We start from the raw sequence: 17,756 nt of genomic DNA on the forward strand, positions 1-17,756 counted from the left end.
CCACAGCCCGGTACTCTGTCTCATCATCCCTGCTGATGCATCCAACCACCGCAGAGTCATCAGAAAACTTCTGAAGATGGCATGTCTCTGTGCAGTGGCTGAAGTCTGTGGTGTAGAGGGTGAAGAGGAAGGGGGAGAGGACAGTCCCCTGTGGTGCCCCTGTGTTGCTGATCACCTTGTCAGACACACACTGTGGGAGACGTACATATTGTGGTCTTCCTGTCAGGTAATCAACAATCCAGGACACCAGAGAAGCATCCACCTGCATCGCTGCTAACTTATCACCCAGGAGGGTCGGCCTGATGGTGTTGAAAGCACTGGAAAAGTCAAAAAACATGACCCTCACAGTGCTCGCCGGCTGGTCCAGATGGGTGTAGACACGATTGAGCAGGTAGATGATGGCGTCCTCAGTTCCGAGACGAGGCTGATAAGCGAACTGAAGGGGATCCAGGTGTGGTCTTACTATGGGTCGCAGCTGGTCCAGGATGAGCCTTTCCAGGGTCTTCATGATGTGGGAGGTCAGTGCCACGGGCCTGTAATCCTGGGGGCCACTGGGACGAGGCGTCTTTGGTACAGGGACGAGGCATGATGTCTTCCACATCACCGGGACCCTCTGCAGACTCAGACTCAGCATAAACAGTTTATGAAAGACTCCACACAGCTGGGGGGCACAGGTCTTGAGGACAAGGGGACACACTCCGTCTGGTCCAGCAGACTTGCCTGAGTGAAGTCTCCTCATTTGCATCTCAACCTGGTATTGAGTGAAGGTGATGGGTGGGGGAGGGGTGTCAGGAATCTCACAGGAGGCAACAGCGCCATGTGAAGAGAGAGGCTGGCACAGTGGTGTGGTTCTGGATTCCAGGCTGACTACAGGTGAGGTTGTGGGGGTAGGAGCAGACACTGTGGTGTCGAATCTATTGAAAAACAGATTCAACTCATTGGCTCTATTCTCACCTCCCTCAGTTCCCCTGCTGTTGGTTGGCCTGAATCCAGTGATGGTCTTCATGCCCCTCCACACCTCTCTCATGCTGTTCTGCTGGAGTTTCCACTCCAGCTTCCTCCTGTAATTGTCCTTAGCCTCTCTGATCTTGTCCTTTAGTAACACCTGGATCTTCCTCACCTCCTCTTTGTTGCCCCCTCTGAAAGTCCTCTTCTTGTTGTTGAGGAGGGCTTTGATGTCCTTAGTCACCCACGGCTTGTTATTTGGGTAACAATGAACAGTCTGAGCTGGAACAATGGAGTCGGTGCAGAAAGTTATGTAGTCTGTGATACACTCAGTAAGCCCATTGATGTCCTCGGCGTGAGGCTCACAGAGTGTTTCCCAGTCGGTCACCTCGAAACAGCCCTGTAGTTCTGCTAAGGCCTCCTCTGACCACCTCCTGACAGTCCTGGTGGTCACAGGTTCCCTCCTCACAATTGGCACATAGCGGGGGGTGAGGTGAATCAGGTTATGATCTGACCTACCAAGTGGGGGGAGGGAGGAGGAGCTGTATGCATCCTTGACGTTAGCATACAGTAAGTCTAAAGTTTTCTCTCCCCTGGTGGGACAGTCCACATATTGTTTGAATGTTGGTAGTGTATTGTCCAGTGATACATGGTTGAAGTCACCCGAGATCACAATAAAGGCACTCGGGTGCTGAGTCTGTAGCCGAGCTATGGCAGAGTGGATAGTGTCACATGCAGCTGTGGGGTTAGCAGAGGGGGGTACATAAACAGCCACCAAGATGACGTGAGAGAATTCCCTGGGTAAATAATACGGCCTGAGTCCAACAGCACACAGTTCAGTGTCCGGGCAGCAAATCCTTTCTTTGATTGTTATGTTGGCAGGGTTACACCATTGTTAACTAAAACAGCAAGCCCACCTCCTTTCCGCTTACCGCTAGCGATGCTGTCCCTGTCCGCCCGAACAGTGTGGAAGCCTTCCACGGAAGCATTCTCATCGGGAATGTCCTGGTGCATCCATGATTCGGTGAAACACATCAGGCTACACTCTCGGTATTCCCTCTGACTCCGTACCAGTGCTGAGAGCTCGTCGATTTTAATTGCCAACGATCGCACATTACCCATCACGATAGACGGCAGACACGGTTTAAACCTCCTCCTCGCTTCGAGCCTCCGCTGTCTCACCGTCACCTTTTTTCTTCTCTTCTGTCCTTGACCTCTGCATCCCCGATGTGTTTTCCTCCAAATTTCAGCTGGTACTTCTGCGGGCCTGGCCAGCGAACCGGCCGGCATCAGGGCGATCAGCTGATCTCTGGAGTAAACAGTCCGTGCGTGTAGGAGATGTGCCGCGGTCCCGTTCCTTGATAAAAGTAACAGTTCCACGGCCACCAGAAGAACAAAAACTCTCTCAATCCACATGATTGAGTAAGAGATAGAAAACGGAGGAAAATACAAGTCAGGAAAAAAAAGAATACGTAGAAAAAAAAAGCTAAACTAAGAGAAAAGCAGGAGCGACTGTAACAGGCTGCACGCTGGTTGGCGCATGCGCACTAAGTACTTGTTAAGTAGTTAACAAGTACCAGTAAATTTTAAGTGAAGAATGGAAGAAGAGTGTAGAGGCGTAGAATCAAAGGTGTTTCACATCCAATGTAAAATTTGATGTTATGGTTAGCTTAGTCACCTGACCTCTCCACATAGACGATCTGTAATGTGTTCTCTAGAGCAGTGGGCCCCTGTTTTATCATGAACTAGAGGGTGGCAGCTTGTAATGCAAATATAACTATCGCACTTTATATTATGCACTGTCAATAATTATTACATGATTATCACATCAATACCAATTCGCCATAATGCAGAATCAGTGGGAGCCCAGAGCTTGTTTCATGGCTTTATTAGCTAGCTGGGCAATATTATACAGAGTAGATGTGGAGCGTGTGAATCACCTGTTGCGAAAGTTGCACCTGAAGCTGCAATTTAAATGGGATTCTTGACATTTTCTTTTAAATACAGTTTTCTTTCCATTGTCCTCAGCTTTTTGTGAGGGTTAGCTTTCAGAGTTACTGATGCATGGGGGCAGAAAAAAATCTCAGAACTAAGTTAAGTGCAGGAGTTAAGTCCAACTCGAAAGTGGCATTGTTTGGAAAAGTAAAAATGTCTGGAAAACTGATAAAAAATAAAATACATACAATTTTAAGCAATTTTCTTCTGTCTTTGCGGCCTGGTAGCAGTCCTCAGGCCAATGGTTGGGGAATTCTGGTCTACAGGAAGATAAGTTGTTATTGTTAACGCTGGAGCAGAAATGTTTTAGATAAAGAAAACTGTTTCCTAGGAACAAGATTATGTGTTCATGATAATAATCACAAAGAAAAACAGGAAAGTGATTATCTAGCTAATATTGGCTCATTTGTTTCTGTCTGCTCCCTAAGTTCTACTTCTGATACCTCTGGTTCTCCCCATATTGTGCACTGTTTTCTTTTTAATGCTCTGCTTTTTTCAGGTGGGAAACTGTGGTCTCACATTGGAAAATACATGCATAACTCCAGCCCAGAGGACAGCTTTGACATCCCTTTCATCCAGAAAAGTCACACAACTGCCGTGCGCTCTCCTCAACATACCATGCCACAGCTGGAAGTAGATTCAGCCAGCTGTGGTTCGGTGCCTGTTGCTGATTCAGAGTCTGTCTCTGGGCTACAGAAGGAACCCGAGAGCCTCTTTTCTCCTCTTAAAAGCGTTCTTCCTCCCAGGCTTGTGGAGCAAACTGACTCTGGAGCCACTTCTGAAGAAGAGTGCACCAACAGCTATTTGACCCTTTGCAATGAGTATGAACAGGAGAAAGTAGAACCGGATGCACTGCAGGAGGAGGAAGAGAAGAGCGAGCAGGAAATGCTCTCATTAGAGGTACCTAATGCAACGACCACCACATCGTCACGTAGCCGCTCACTTCTCAGCAATGAAAGCCTTTCTTCACCAATCAGTTCTCAGGAGCTTGGCTTCTTCAGTGAGTTGTCTGATAAAAGCGGTAATGCCCAAGACAGCGATCAAAACCGCGGTGAGGGACAGGATCACAATGAAGTCTTTAGTCCTTTACGTTCCCCCGCTGTGCCTCTGTCTTTAGATGAGTCCAAGAACACGCCAATGGAGTTTTTTCGTATTGACAGCAAAGACAGTGCAAGCGAGGTTATGTGCCTTGAACTAGGAGAGCAGCGTCCCTCTCATAAACAAGTCCCTTTCTTTTCTACGTCCGACCTGGACTCAGGTGTAACTGAAGATCTTCCAGAGCTGGCTCAGGAGGTCAAAGGTCCCGGGTTGGATCTTTGGGGTTTGGACTGTAGTGATAAAGCCTCCAATGAGTCAGTGCCAGTGATCTCATTTAAAGAAGCAGTAGTGGAGGATGAGGGGCATCCACCAGACCTTTTGGTGAACCTCCCTGTAGTGAGTGGGACTGCAGACTCTTTACAGGAGGAATTGGAGACTTCAGGAGTGTGTCTGGGCCTCGAGGTCACGGCCTCTCCTCAAAAGTTCATCCAGCCAGATGTCTTACAGCTTCATACTCAGCCTGAGGAAGAGGAGGAACAGCCACTGGAGCAGGACCTTTCATCTTTATGTACAGCCTCTGCAACTTGTGACACGAGTGTTGCATCTCCATCTCCATTCAACTCGCTTTTGGATGACTACAGTCTGGCATTGGGACAAGAGGCTTCTGACAAAATGTTTATCCACTCTGAACGCCAAAATAATGACCTCCCTCTTGACACAGGCATTCCAGACACTGATTCTCATAGTGAGAAACTAGAGCCCAGTGCAAGAGTAAACACAGACTTGGTTCCAAACAGCACAGGCTCTGACTCGGCCACAAATGGCACAGAGGCCTGTGGAGCGGTTGAGAATTTATTAGGACTTGATGACGAATCATCAAGAGTTATTAGTAATACAGGTGGCAGCGAATTTGATAAAGAAGTATCCCGGCTGTTTGCCGAGCTGGACAAGCTGTCGTTGGCTGCTTCCCAAGCTCGTATCCCGGAGGAGTTTGTACGGTGCTGGGCAGTAGAGATGGTGACAGCCTTGGATTCTCTACACCAAGAAGGGATCATCTGCCGGGACCTAAATCCCAATAACATCCTGCTTGACCACCAAGGTCAGACTTTTTTTTTTTTTTTTGTCCATACCCTTTATAATTGTGTTAAGGGTTTTGTTTTTATTCTGTCGGGCATTTAATCAGTCCTTAAAGGGGAATAAGATCAAAATTAATATTTAGTTATGTTTGATAAGTAAAGAAAGAAGGATATGCAGTTTAATGACAGAATGTTAATAATTAGTCTAGTTTACCATACTTTTCCAACCTTGGTAATAGCTACCCCAAGTCATCATTCCCGTCACTTCTTGGTGGATTACTGGGTACATGGGTAACATGTATGTTAAGGACTTTTACACATGAAACTAGGGCTGTTCGATATGTGGTGTCGCAAAATAAACAGTTTACGGCAATATTTTTCATCGTTTTGATGGTCACTGTAGTGTAGGGCTGCTCAATTAATCGAATTTTAATCTCGATTACGATCTGGGCTTTCAACGATCATTAAAAATGACTGAGCCGATTATTAGCCCCTCCCTCGTGCTTTACTCTCGCGCTGCTCCGTGTGGAAAATCGAGCGCACCTCTCTGCATTTCGAACACGTGTCACAATAATTAAGAGCAGCGGTCCCCAACCCCCGGGCCTCGGACCGGTACCGGTCCGTGATTCGTTTGGTACCGGGCCGCGAGAGTTGAGGCTCAAGTGTGAAATGTATAGTTTTCAGGGTTTTTATCAGTTTTCAGCGTTATTTTGTTATCGCTTTTATCGTTAACTCGGTTTCCCTGGGTCTTTTCACGTGTGTTATGAATAAATCTTCTTTTTTTCGGTACCGGTACTAGTTTTATTTTGTTGTATTTATCCGCGACACCTTAAAGGCGGTCCGTGAAAATATTGTCGGGCATAAACCGGTCCGTGGCGCAAAAAAGGTTGGGTACCGCTGATTAAGAGGACCCGAGGGAAGCTCGGAAAGCTAAGCAGAAGTTATTTGGAGAGGAGAGTGACTGCTGTTGGTTGAAAAGAGAGGTAAAAAAAAACTAAAGTGGTGTGGAAACATTATGGGTTTGCGGAGTCAGACGTGGATCAAGTAGACATAGTGTGTAAACTTTGCTACGGTGTCGTAGCTGCACCACAGAGCAACAATGCAAAGTTTACTAAACATAGATGTTTACATTTTTCATTTATTTTTTATATTGCAAACATTTGCACTGTTATCAGTATTTGCACACTATTTTATATTATTTTTTGACAATCTTTAAAGTCATTATTCAATACATTGTTATTGTTAAATAAATATCGTCAAATAATCGAGATCTCAATTTCAGTGAAAATAATCGTGATTATCATTTTTGCCATAATCGAGCAGCCCTACTGTAGTGGCTATATTAATTTCTTAAAGTTCTCTCTTTCTCTTATATTTAATATAACCACACTACTGACGGACAAGCGCCTGTTTTTATGCATTGTCGTTAGCAACAACGATGGTAAAACCATGGCATGTCCGCTTGTTTAGTTTCCACATAAATCCTTCACAATAAAGCTCAAGATCCTGTTGAGACTTTTCAAAATAAACGAAATCACGTGAAAAAGTATGCAGAGTATTTACGGATGAGAAGCAAAAAAAAGAGCCGTCAGGTGCTAAAAAAATAAACCTTAGACTCAAACGTTAGAACAGGCTTTTCCCCGCAGCACGGCGTGTAATAAATACTCACAAAGAAAACAGCGGCCGTTACAACCTATGTCTAAAAATGTGTAGTTTCTTGCATCATTTGAAACAGTCGACTCCAGGTACACGACGCCCAGCTGGAAACACTTCAGCTACCCGAGATTCACAGAATTTACAGAAAATGTGATTTTTATCGTTATCGGGACGATAGATGTTTTATATCGGGATATGAGATTTTAGTCATATCGCACAGCCCTACATGAAACGATAAAATGCACTAAAACAAGAAACCAGGGAAGCAATTTAAACCTCTAACAGTCAATATGAAAATTAAATGCGCACTTGATTAATCTAATCTTGATTAAATTTACCAGAAGCTGGACAAAACCAGGTTTAAAAAGAGATAAATAAATCACCATGAAGCAGCTACTGTATATAACAGTTGTCATGTTTAATTTGCCCTTTTTTCCCTCCCCAAACTGGATAACTTGCATTGTAAAGATACAGTCCACAGCCTTCATCAGTCAGCCGTGATCTAATCTGTTTAGCAGAATGAAGTCTCTCTGAGAAGCGAAAGCGTTGTTTTACCATGAGGTCACAGATTCCCCCTCAACTTCTTCTTTTGTCGTCCTACAATCATCTCTCTCCACCTCGTTATCAACAAGCATCTAATTAGCTGAGTGGCTGTTTTCGTCTCCCTGGTGGTAATTATTGTTCTAAAGGGCCCATCAACGGCCTAGTGTGGTGCATCAGTCTGGCTAGCCCAGGCTAATGGCCATGGCTACCTAATGACACCATTAGTTCTAATGATAGCTTTAACGGGTACCCGCTAAACAGGAGTAATCGCTGGGGCTGTGTGCTTGAAAAGTTCAGAGGGATGTAGAGCGGCAGAAAGGAATGGAGGAAGGAAGTGCTTTAAAGGTGGGGTGAACAGTTTGAAAAGTTGAGTGTCTGGGTGACACTAGACGTGTGGGTTTGATGAGAGGCAGAGCAACAGATTTATGTTTAACAGACTCCAAGCTGAACGCTTTCTGTCTTTTCTTCTCATCTTAGGTCACGTTCAGCTTACCTACTTCTGCAGCTGGAGTGATGTGGAGGAATCCTGTGACAAACAGGCCATTGCCAATATGTACTGTGCGCCAGGTGAGACATATGCAAAGGTTTCAGTACATTTTTCTATTGATTTCTTTCATTTTATCAGTTAGTGGGTATATTTGCAGTTAATTATATGCTGACTTTTGATAATTCCCACCACCATAATACTCAAAGGAGCTTGCAAAAAAGCTCCTTTTTATATAAACTAATGAAATATGAAGTATTGAAAAACTAACAAAATAAAATAAATGTACATAAATCTTTCATGGGGTTAAAATACTTCTTATTCATTTTATTTACCTGTCTAATTGGTCAGTATATTAAGAATAAATAAGAAACACCATTCATTTTTAACTCTTCCTCCACAAATGTGTTGCTGAATCTCGTTGTAGTTGTTCTGATGTCCTGTAGAGTGCGCTGTTGTGCAGCAGTCAACTGGTAGCACGGCGGGCCTGCTTGTGGCAGCTCTGGCATGCTGTTTAAAAGCTGCCTAAAACAAACTGGTGCTAGACTACAGCACCGAGTCCCTACTTAGCCCTTCAGCATGCGTGGTTGGGCATTTGTACATGTATGTGTGCCGTCTAATGTATTGGTCCTTTAAGCAGGTGGCTTCACACTAAGGCTGTCAGGCAGAGTGTGCGTGATGTGTTTAATCTTCTCAAAATGTTTTAGCGGCTAGTTGAAAACACTGGATGCATTCTGAGACACTCACAATGACCCTCACACCCATTCACTCTCCCACACACTTATATTTAGCTATTCTTTCATATTCATCCTCTCGCTCAAGTCAGGAAGGTCACTTCAGATTTAAATCCTCCTTTTGTCTAGAACGTACAGTGTCTCACTTTTGTAATAAATCTGAAAGGAACAAATGCTCTCTTTAATATCCAAAGTGTTCATTTTTATTCCCTTGGCAGCAGCTTGTTTAACAGCTTACTAATAGAAGTGCATACATTTTGAGACATGTGTTGTGAGTGATGTGGAAGCTAGCTTAAACTCTTAAATGGTGAGCAAAGACATCCCACTTGTTTATTTTTCTTCAGTTATTGTAAGCAGTGGTAATTTTTACACTAGTCTCAAATGCGTGGTTGATGAGTAAACTGTAATATGCGGATGATGCTTATCCAGTAAATATAGCCTCATTAAAAGATTTTTTTAATGCATTGTATTTTATGCAAGCTTTTTAAGTTCTATCCTCATGTATTTTTGGTACATATTTGGTACCCATAAATATATTTCATTTAAAATGATATCAAAATGTTTCAGTTAAACCAAAATTTACAGTTTTTAGTTCAATGGAAGTCATCCTTGACAGCGTGTTTCAATGGTAAGAGGCGCAGGAGACAGCAACATAATGACACCTTTACTTCATCTAAGCCATCTGCAGTTCCTCCTGAAAAAATGTGTTTGGCTCACATTAGTATAATTCATGCCGTAGCATCAAAAACATTTTATGACAATATGTGACCGGGAAGAAAATGTGGTTCTGTGATAAAAGGCAGATGACCTGTGAACTGAGCTGAAACTGAACCCACCTCGGCCTAAGTGTGAAAGGTCTAGTTAGTCAAACAAGTTGATCCCATGTGAATTTAAGGATGTAATGCATTTTAGCTGCCAACAGGGGGTGTGTTACGCTGCTGTTAAATGAAAAGACTGCTTCGACATATATCGACTGTCCTACTCAAACGCTGGCAACTTTCTCTCTCTTTCTAGCGTCTCGTTCTGCCTCATCTTTATTTAAAATTCATCCATAAAGACACATTAAAATGTAGAAGCTGTCACACACTTTGTTTATTTATTTATGTCACACCAGAAGACTTCTACATCATGGACATGCATATGTCTTTGTGTGTGTGTGTGTGTGTGTGTGTGTGTGTGTCCCCTGCCCTTGTTATGCATTGCTGTTTATCCAGACAGGGTCAACTCATGCAATGGCTTCATTCCTGATGACAGATTTATGAATGTTTGCCAGAAAGCTAGCAGGGGGCCTGCTGTGACTGTGTGTGTGTGTCAGAAGGAGAGAAACATGTTTTTAAATAACACATATTCACACCCAAAAAAACACAGGAGTGTTCTTGGAAAATGCATCGGCAGCAGGGCATTAATCCGTTTGTCCAGCACTTCTGCTTATTTATTTTCTCACCATTTTTTTTCTTTACTGATAAACATCAGATGGCTAATGTTTTGTTCCTGGTAAGAAAAAAAAAAAAACGCCTTTGCGCGAACACGACCTGATTTGAGCAGAAATGGGAATTGTTTATTGTTCTGCTGAGAAGGAAGCACAGCCAAAACCAATTGTCTTCGATTTCTAAGAAAAGGGAAATTAAATATTCTTCCTCTCTGAGGTGACAAGGCAGTTCCTCAGGACACGATCATCATAACCACTGTTTGTTTTATTGTTTTTGTTTTGTTTTGTTTTTTTAAGTCCTTTTACCTGCTCAGCCACGCCTGATCTGATTGAAGTTACAGTTTAGTTCTCCTTTTGACACAGAGCCATCATCTCATTATTTTTTGAAAGGTTATACAAAGAAGAACATGTACCCTGAAGCCTTAAAGTACTTCTGCTTTACTATTTCAGTGTGTTTACTCTGCTTGTAAATATGCCAGGAATCTTGATGTGGACATGAACTCTGAGCTACACTAAGGCAACTGCAAATTTATCGACCAGTCACCTCTAGATTATATCATGATTTACCTTATCTTGGTATGTCACTCTAACAAGTCAGATGAAAGACCAGATTCTGAGTGACACTGTCATTGCTCACATTTTTTATGTATGTCAAATAATTCAGCTGCTAATGTTTCCCCAGGCTGAGAGGCTATACATGTACATGCAGATGGAAAAAGAAATTCACCCCCTGCCCCCTAGAGTGGAGGTGATCTGGTGTCTTTGTTGTGATATGGGGTCATTTTACTGGCAACATTTGAGTATATCTTGTCTAATTAGAAGAAACCTTCACTACAAATCAATTCAAAGTTGTTTGGACTTCACAGCTACTGGTTCCAAATGTTGGTCGGGGCTTTGGACCCGTGTCATCATAAAATTAAGGGTCAGATTTACTAAATGGCGCAGTCAGTTCATTTCATTATCAAGTGCAAAAAATAAGATATCCTTTTTTCCCAATGTTAAATGTATTAATGGTAGTTGCAAACGTTAGTAGATCTTTTTGTGCGTTGATACCTTGAGAAAGGAACTCCCAGAAAGACATCCTAAGATTTGTTTGCTTGTTAGTCAGATTAGTTAAAGGATTTTATCTGCTTGGCCCAACTTACACGTGATTAGGAGTTTTCAATTAGTTTATCATTGAGATTGCAGGCAAAACTGGACACTGGTCAAAAGTTCACAAGTGTGTGTATATTTGTAGATGTTCGTGTTGATCTAAAGTTCCTTCTTAATCCAGAGATTCCATTCATGCACGGTGTAGGGTCTTGGCCTTTTCTTTTCTTTAGTTTTTCCCATAAACTTGAAGTTTATTCACAGTCTCTTTGTGGTTTCGTCGTATCGTTTTTATAATGGAATCTTTTTATACAAATGTATTTATACCTTGCATGTCTTGTGTAAATCTCTTTGTTTTAAATTGTCGAGAGATCCTTTACACACAGTGCTCGCCTTGCCTTGGAACAGCAAACATCAATCCTTCCTTACTTCCTACCTGCATATACTTGACTTCCTCTTTTGGTAATGACTGTCGGTTAAGTTTTTAGGGAAGTCAGACCGAGAGGAGAAGAGAGAAAGTTCCTTATGGCCCCCAGGAGGGAGGAGATGAAGTGTGATTAAGATACAAAGTAGGAGGGAACTTCATTGTTGAGGGGAAAGGGAAGAAGAGGCCATGAGGTGAACACACTGTATTGTTGTCGCGTTGGAGCTGAACTTGTCTGTATCCCTTTGTTGTCTTAGAATTCTCGTGTGTTTTTTTTTTCTTCTTCTTCTTTGAGCTGTTGAAGAAATACAATGCAAAGTTAGTTTAAGTATGCTCAGTGTGGAAAATGTGCAGATCGTGTAGCACACCGTAACACTGGGCTTTGCACGACCCATGGCCTGTGGATGCAGTTAATTCGCCCATCCTCTCCTCTCTTTCTGCATCTCCCTTTCTCCTGCCTCGCTCTGACAGAGCGGTAAGTGTAGCCAGCTCCACTGTACTCTCCCTGCAGCTCCTTAGACATTAATCCATTGTGATGACATCGACCTTGCTCTGAGACGTTCGCGTGTGTGTGTGTGTGTGTGTGTGTGTGTCCAGTATTTTCCCTCCAGCTTATAACTACACAGGTATCACTGGTCCATTCAATGACGATCTTCTCTCCTTGGCTGTCAAAACAGTAGTCCTGGGGAGCCCTGAAGACTGGTTGCTCAGTTGGCCGTGCGCGCGTGTGTGTGTGTTTGTGAGTATATGAAACATGCAAGTCGTATCATAGCCCTCTCTAACCTTGGCTGCAAGAGAGCTGCACAGTCCCCTGGAGTTCTCAGCAGCCTCCAGGAGACGAGGGGTCTTTGTCTAATATCCTCCTCCAGCTGAGGAGCCAGGTCCCTGGGCGCACACAACCATGACCCTGGGTCCCGGCCCAGTGGGCGACCAGACCCCCTCCCTCTGGACAGGAGAGGAGAGGGACACTAAGCGGCACAAGAGGCCATCTGGTACCCAATGGAGCTGCCGTACACGCTTGACTTTTGCAAACAAGTGTCACTCTTGTTCTCTGTGTCTTAGTTAGACTTGTGCTGCGGAGCCTGCCAGATGGGTTGTAGATCAGTTATTTCTGTCAGGTTTTTGAACAAAATACATAATTTTGGGATGTAAGTAAAATAGGAAACTAGTTTCTGACACTTTACGGAGCAAAAAAATACTTGAATGAAGAATTTTTTTTCTTCAAACAAGCTGATGTCATTAGTTTTAGCCCTGAGCTCAACTAAAAGAAAATGTGGGAGTAAAGAAAAATGAACAACATATTTTACTCTTTTTTTTTTTTTTTTTTTTTTTTCCTCAAGTGTTCCTGCTTTATCTTTCTTGATTTGTGTGTGTGTATGTGCTGCCTGAGTGTCTGTGTGTTGCATGAGTGTGTGTGTTTATGTTTGAGGTCAGGTCATGCAGATGGCGTGAAGTTGCAGCACAGACGGTTTCCTCAATTTAACTGCTTTTTATTATGCAAATCACCCTTTTATGAGACACACACTTTGTGTGTGAGTGTGGCCACGTTTTTGTGCTCATTTCGAATTGATTGCAACAATTCAGCAAAATATTAATCCAAGTTGTTACTCTGAAACGGTGGCACAAAAGCAAGATCCTTAAAGTTTATCGTAGGCTTAAGATCAACGACTCCACGTCTGTATGGTTCATCATATCCCGACTTCACATTTGTCACTAGTTTATTATTGCTACCTGGGTTCCTCTCCCACACACAGATGATTTCTCTGCTTTTTAATTTATTGATCATTTCTGTCTCTCTCCTCTCGCTCTCGCTTCAGAGGTGGGAGGTATTGGTGAGGAGACGGCATCGTGTGATTGGTGGAGTTTGGGCGCCATCCTGTTTGAACTCCTGACAGGCATGGTGAGTCAAAAAGTACAAAAACTGTTTTGTTTTGTTTTTTTATCTTTGTTGCGAAGGTGTTGTGGGATGTCTGTAGGTGTCTTGGCTTTCAACTCTCTCACACTCTTTATGGTCGTGCCAGGTTGTGTGTGATTCTGCGCGCGTGTCTGTATGTGTTTGAGTAGGTGGAGGTTGTTGTTTTGGTGTGTGCGTGCTTGTGCGAGGTGCGTCTTGGCTGCAGTCTCTTACTCTGGTTCTCAGGGAGTGCCAGGGGTGTCGGTGTGACTTTCTCCCCCAGCCTGAGCTCCATCTGCTGGGCCATGGGGTCAGCTCTCACCGGGCCTCTTTGCTGGCTCCTAGAGCAGCGCTGGGCTTGGAGCACACCGACCTTAGATCGCCGTGGAAGGTGAAGACCAGGGCAGCTCTCAAGGTGCTGCAGCTCGGCTGGTCCAGGATCAGAGGGGACCATCTTTTAGGACCAGCTTGGGAGAAAGGGGAGAATCTCAGAGCCTTTTGTTTTGAAGATAACGGATACATTTATAGCTGTTATGCATGTACACAAACGCATGCTAATTATAACTTGCTGCTCTCTTGAAGGACAAATTCGCACACGGATGCAAGCACAAACGGCCAGTGCAGGTGCAGAGCGTCCCTTCAATTTTTCATTGTCTATTAAATTTCAATAAATTCTAACTGATTGCCAGTGGGCACATTTTCATATCAGCCATCAGCGCTTCTTTTCAGTGGCTCAGACATGAGTCGGGGTGTTAGGTTAGGGCCATTGTGTTGGAACAATAAACAACTACTTACCTGGGTAAAAAAAAGAAAAAAAAATCCCAAAACAAATAAATAAACAAAAAGCAAACTGAGTGACACAGATGTCTCCTTTGATGATTATGTCTTGGTACAGTCCTGGCAAGGATACACTCACACAGGCACACATAGTGTCTCTTGATCCTTGCAGGATAAGATCTTGCCTGGAGCAGTCTTGACTGCGGCTAGGAACGCAGCCAGAACTCCTGCAGCACGTATCAGGAGAGAGAGAGAGAGCCAACCGACCTAACTGATGGAAAAAACACACAGCCCCCCCCCCCCCCCCCCCCCCCCCCCCCCCATACAAACACACACAGTTTAAGGCTTTTGCTTGGTGCACACATTTTGCTCTAGCATTTCCAGCCTGTCAGTGAAGATGCACTGAGAAAAGTGCTTTTACAACAAGCGGCAATTACACTCATTATTGTCAATTATTTCAACAATTGGGCTATATACTGTGGTTAGGAAAGCATTTGGAGGTCTTACTGCTTACTTTTTCTCACTTGCAGGATTAGGTTTGCTTTATTTTCCTCTGAGTGAACTGATAATTTGACCTGATCAGGTTTTACCTCTCAAAATATAAAAAAACGTTTCGCATTTACCGGTGATGAGCTGCTGTCCCTTCCAGGAAGCTTTCTCTGTGTAAGCGAAGAACAAACGAACCAAACACAATAATGTTTTTGTCATTCTTTCTTTTTCCTGTGATTTTCACTTCATGTGACACACACAGAGGGACGGCTCCAAGAAAGAGCAACAGTGCTGAAATCATTAGCTTGTTGCAGTTGGTGTGATCAGTGTTGTTTCAGGTGCTCTCGCTCTCTGATCTCCTCCCTATTTGTCCAGTCCTGGTGCTTTAACATTGACTTGTGCTCTGCGGGTGTCTGTATATTCTGTGTGTTTACATGATGGTTATCTACCTCTCTTCTTTCCACTCCTCCTTCCCTCTGCACAGTCTCTGCTGCGCTGCCATCCAGCAGGAATCGGTCGTCACACAGCGCTCAACATCCCCGAGTCTGTTTCGGATGAGGCCAGATCTCTGCTAGAGCAGGTGAGAGTCTAGTGTGATTACTACTAACTTAAATGCTGTACACAGAATTAGGTTTCCCTCCTAAACAGATATTGAGTAGGGCTTTCCCAGGAACAAAGGAAGAACAACTAATAATTTCTTATAGTAGTGCTAGTGGTTAGTATGCAACAAATACAGTGGAAGAAATGGGTTGACATTCACTGATGTTTTCCACCAGACATGTTAGTAATCTCTGAGAAGTGCAATGACACAACAGTGAAATCTTCAAATATATTTTTAAAAAAGCCAAGCTTCACTTTAACGTCATTAAATGATAAGGAATATACAGTATGCATTTGTCAGTCAGATTATGGCAGATGAACATGCACTACTGATGATGGACATGTCCTTAATAACACAGCTGGCACTGTGATAATATCTTAGAGCTAATTGCAAATCCTCAAAATTTGGTAATCTTTGGATATATATTAATGTGGTCAGCCTGGATTTCTCTCTGCTTAATGTAGCATGAAGCTAACAGTAAGCCAGTGTGGCTATGCCTACAAGGTGACAGCATATACAGACTGTATACCGTATTTATTGGATCTGCCTGATGTCTTGATTTTGGTATCATCGTATGCAATACAGTGCTTATACTTTCATAGGCAACAGCTAGTGGTAGTTTGAAACTGTCAGATGTACTGTTTTTAACTCAGACGTTGAGAAAGGCTTTTGGAATAATATGGTTTATTTGTGTCATTTAAATTATTAGTTTCATTAATGTTTTTTTTTCTCTTCAATTTCTGTCTTGTGCTCCTGTGCAGCTGCTCCAGTACAACCCGACAGAGAGACTGGGGGCAGGTGTGGGAGGTGTGGACGATATCAAATCCCACCCCTTTTTTGCCACAGTGGAGTGGCCCAAATAGACTCACCCCATTGTGGAAAGCAGAGTCGCTTGTCGTCAAAAAAAACCTGGCTGTTCTCAGTTAACTTCCTTCTGACCGAACACACAAATACAAATACAGTAAACTGAACTTTGACCCCCTTTTTTTCCCTCTCACTACAGCCACGCAGCCCCCATGTCTGAGTTTTGCCAAGTGAGAGTTTGCTCAGTGCTCATTTCTTTATCTCTCTGTGTAACGTTTGGTGCAGGGAACCCTTAACACGTGTGGTGCAATAATTTACGCAGTAAGTGTTTGTACAGAGCGATGATCACTGCAACACTGTTGCATTTCCACTCTGCGCATAGTAGCTGTAAGCCAAAATGATCTAACTGAGAGTGAGAGGTGACATTTTTGTTCCCTCATTGAGTACTGTAAGCTATTCAGTCACTTGAGTCAGCTTTCTTAAAGACCCATGTGCAATACGCTCGGTTTGTTTCCATAGACGACACTTACATCATTCCTCATGGAGCCCACTGAGATTAGCTGACATGAGGCTGTGTGTTGTATAATATATGATTACCTACTTTTTTGTGCGTGTGTGTGTGTGTATGTGTGAAATCCTTTTATTGAAGACCAGCCCAAGAACAGTAAATGTAAAATAGACTGACACTATGCAAGGCGAATGAACAAAATAGTTAAGTGATATGAGTTGAGTGGTACTGTTATATGGAGAATTTAGTTACCATGAGATTAAATTATTTGATAGACTGTAACTCTGTAAGGGCCGGTTGGCTTGAGCCTCCTCCCTGTGTGGTCAGTAACGCTTTCAGTGAAGAATGAAAAAGGGTGAGGCGTGAGCTACACATTTAAAACCAGCCCTTTTGCAGAAGGTTGTTTTTATGATTATCAGAGAAAACTCTCTCTGTGTTGTACAACACTGCATTTTGTGCATGTAGGATTAGGATATTTAATACTATAAAAAAATATATAAATAATGCGTATCATGTAAATATACATTTTTAAGGATCCACTGATAAACAAAAGGACACCAGGTGTCAAAGTTGTGATTACGTTCAAGCTGTCAATCATTTTGGCTCAGTTAAATCCTTTTTCTTTGTGTGCGTTTTGTGGTTGAGCAACACGTCTACTAACTTGCCACAGATACGTTAGCGCTGCCTATGTTGACAGATTTACATTTTTATGGTCACGTGCCATGTATCAGATATAATCATACAAGGCTTTATTGGAGCATTTTCGATACATTTAATACATTTGTCTAATCAATATTCGGATAATCACTCAGCTGTTAGATGCTGCACTCTGTTTTTGCAGTATTCATCCATCTATTAACCATTTTGATGAGACATAAACATAAATGTGACATTTTTTTTGTTTTTCTAATGCTCGCTCTTGTCTGTGGTCAGTGTCGTATCAGTGCACTCTGGAAAACAATAAACATACCTGGATGAGCACATGTACAGTAGTGGTGTGTTTGTGTGTGTACACAGTCATTAAGTGCAAGCAGCTGTGTGTGTATTTCATTTGTTTTTTCCTGTTCTGAGGCTACAACCGGTCTTATCTGCTGGACGCATGATACTCCTAGAAAGCTGATGTCACGCCTGCTGAGTGTCATGTTGAGCGCAATATGAGTCGGCACACAGACATGCCAACACACACACACACACACACACACACACACACACAGTATGGTAAATACCCAGCAGTCACTAATGCACAAGGGACCTTTTTTTTTGGGTCCAG

The 17,756-nt window shown here is 43.1% G+C and overlaps 1 protein-coding gene across 1 annotated transcript in view; it reads left to right on the plus strand.

The window, feature by feature from the left end:
• The window catches only part of rps6kc1 (ribosomal protein S6 kinase B1), a 28,495-nt gene extending 11,026 nt beyond the window's left edge, over positions 1 to 17,469 (plus strand). The window contains exons 12-16 of the mRNA XM_085431822.1: positions 3,440 to 5,077; positions 7,731 to 7,820; positions 13,231 to 13,313; positions 15,058 to 15,153; positions 15,936 to 17,469. Of these exons, the coding sequence (XP_085287948.1) occupies positions 3,440 to 5,077; positions 7,731 to 7,820; positions 13,231 to 13,313; positions 15,058 to 15,153; positions 15,936 to 16,037 (2,009 nt within the window). The 3' untranslated portion in view covers positions 16,038 to 17,469. The remainder of the gene's footprint in view (positions 1 to 3,439; positions 5,078 to 7,730; positions 7,821 to 13,230; positions 13,314 to 15,057; positions 15,154 to 15,935) is intronic.
• Positions 17,470 to 17,756: the final 287 nt, after the last annotated feature.

This window comes from Copadichromis virginalis, linkage group LG15 (assembly GCF_057382275.1).
Source record: "Copadichromis virginalis isolate Kocher_CV1m ecotype Utaka linkage group LG15, C_Virginalis_male_GT1.1, whole genome shotgun sequence".
Classification (NCBI taxonomy): Eukaryota; Metazoa; Chordata; class Actinopteri; order Cichliformes; family Cichlidae; genus Copadichromis; species Copadichromis virginalis.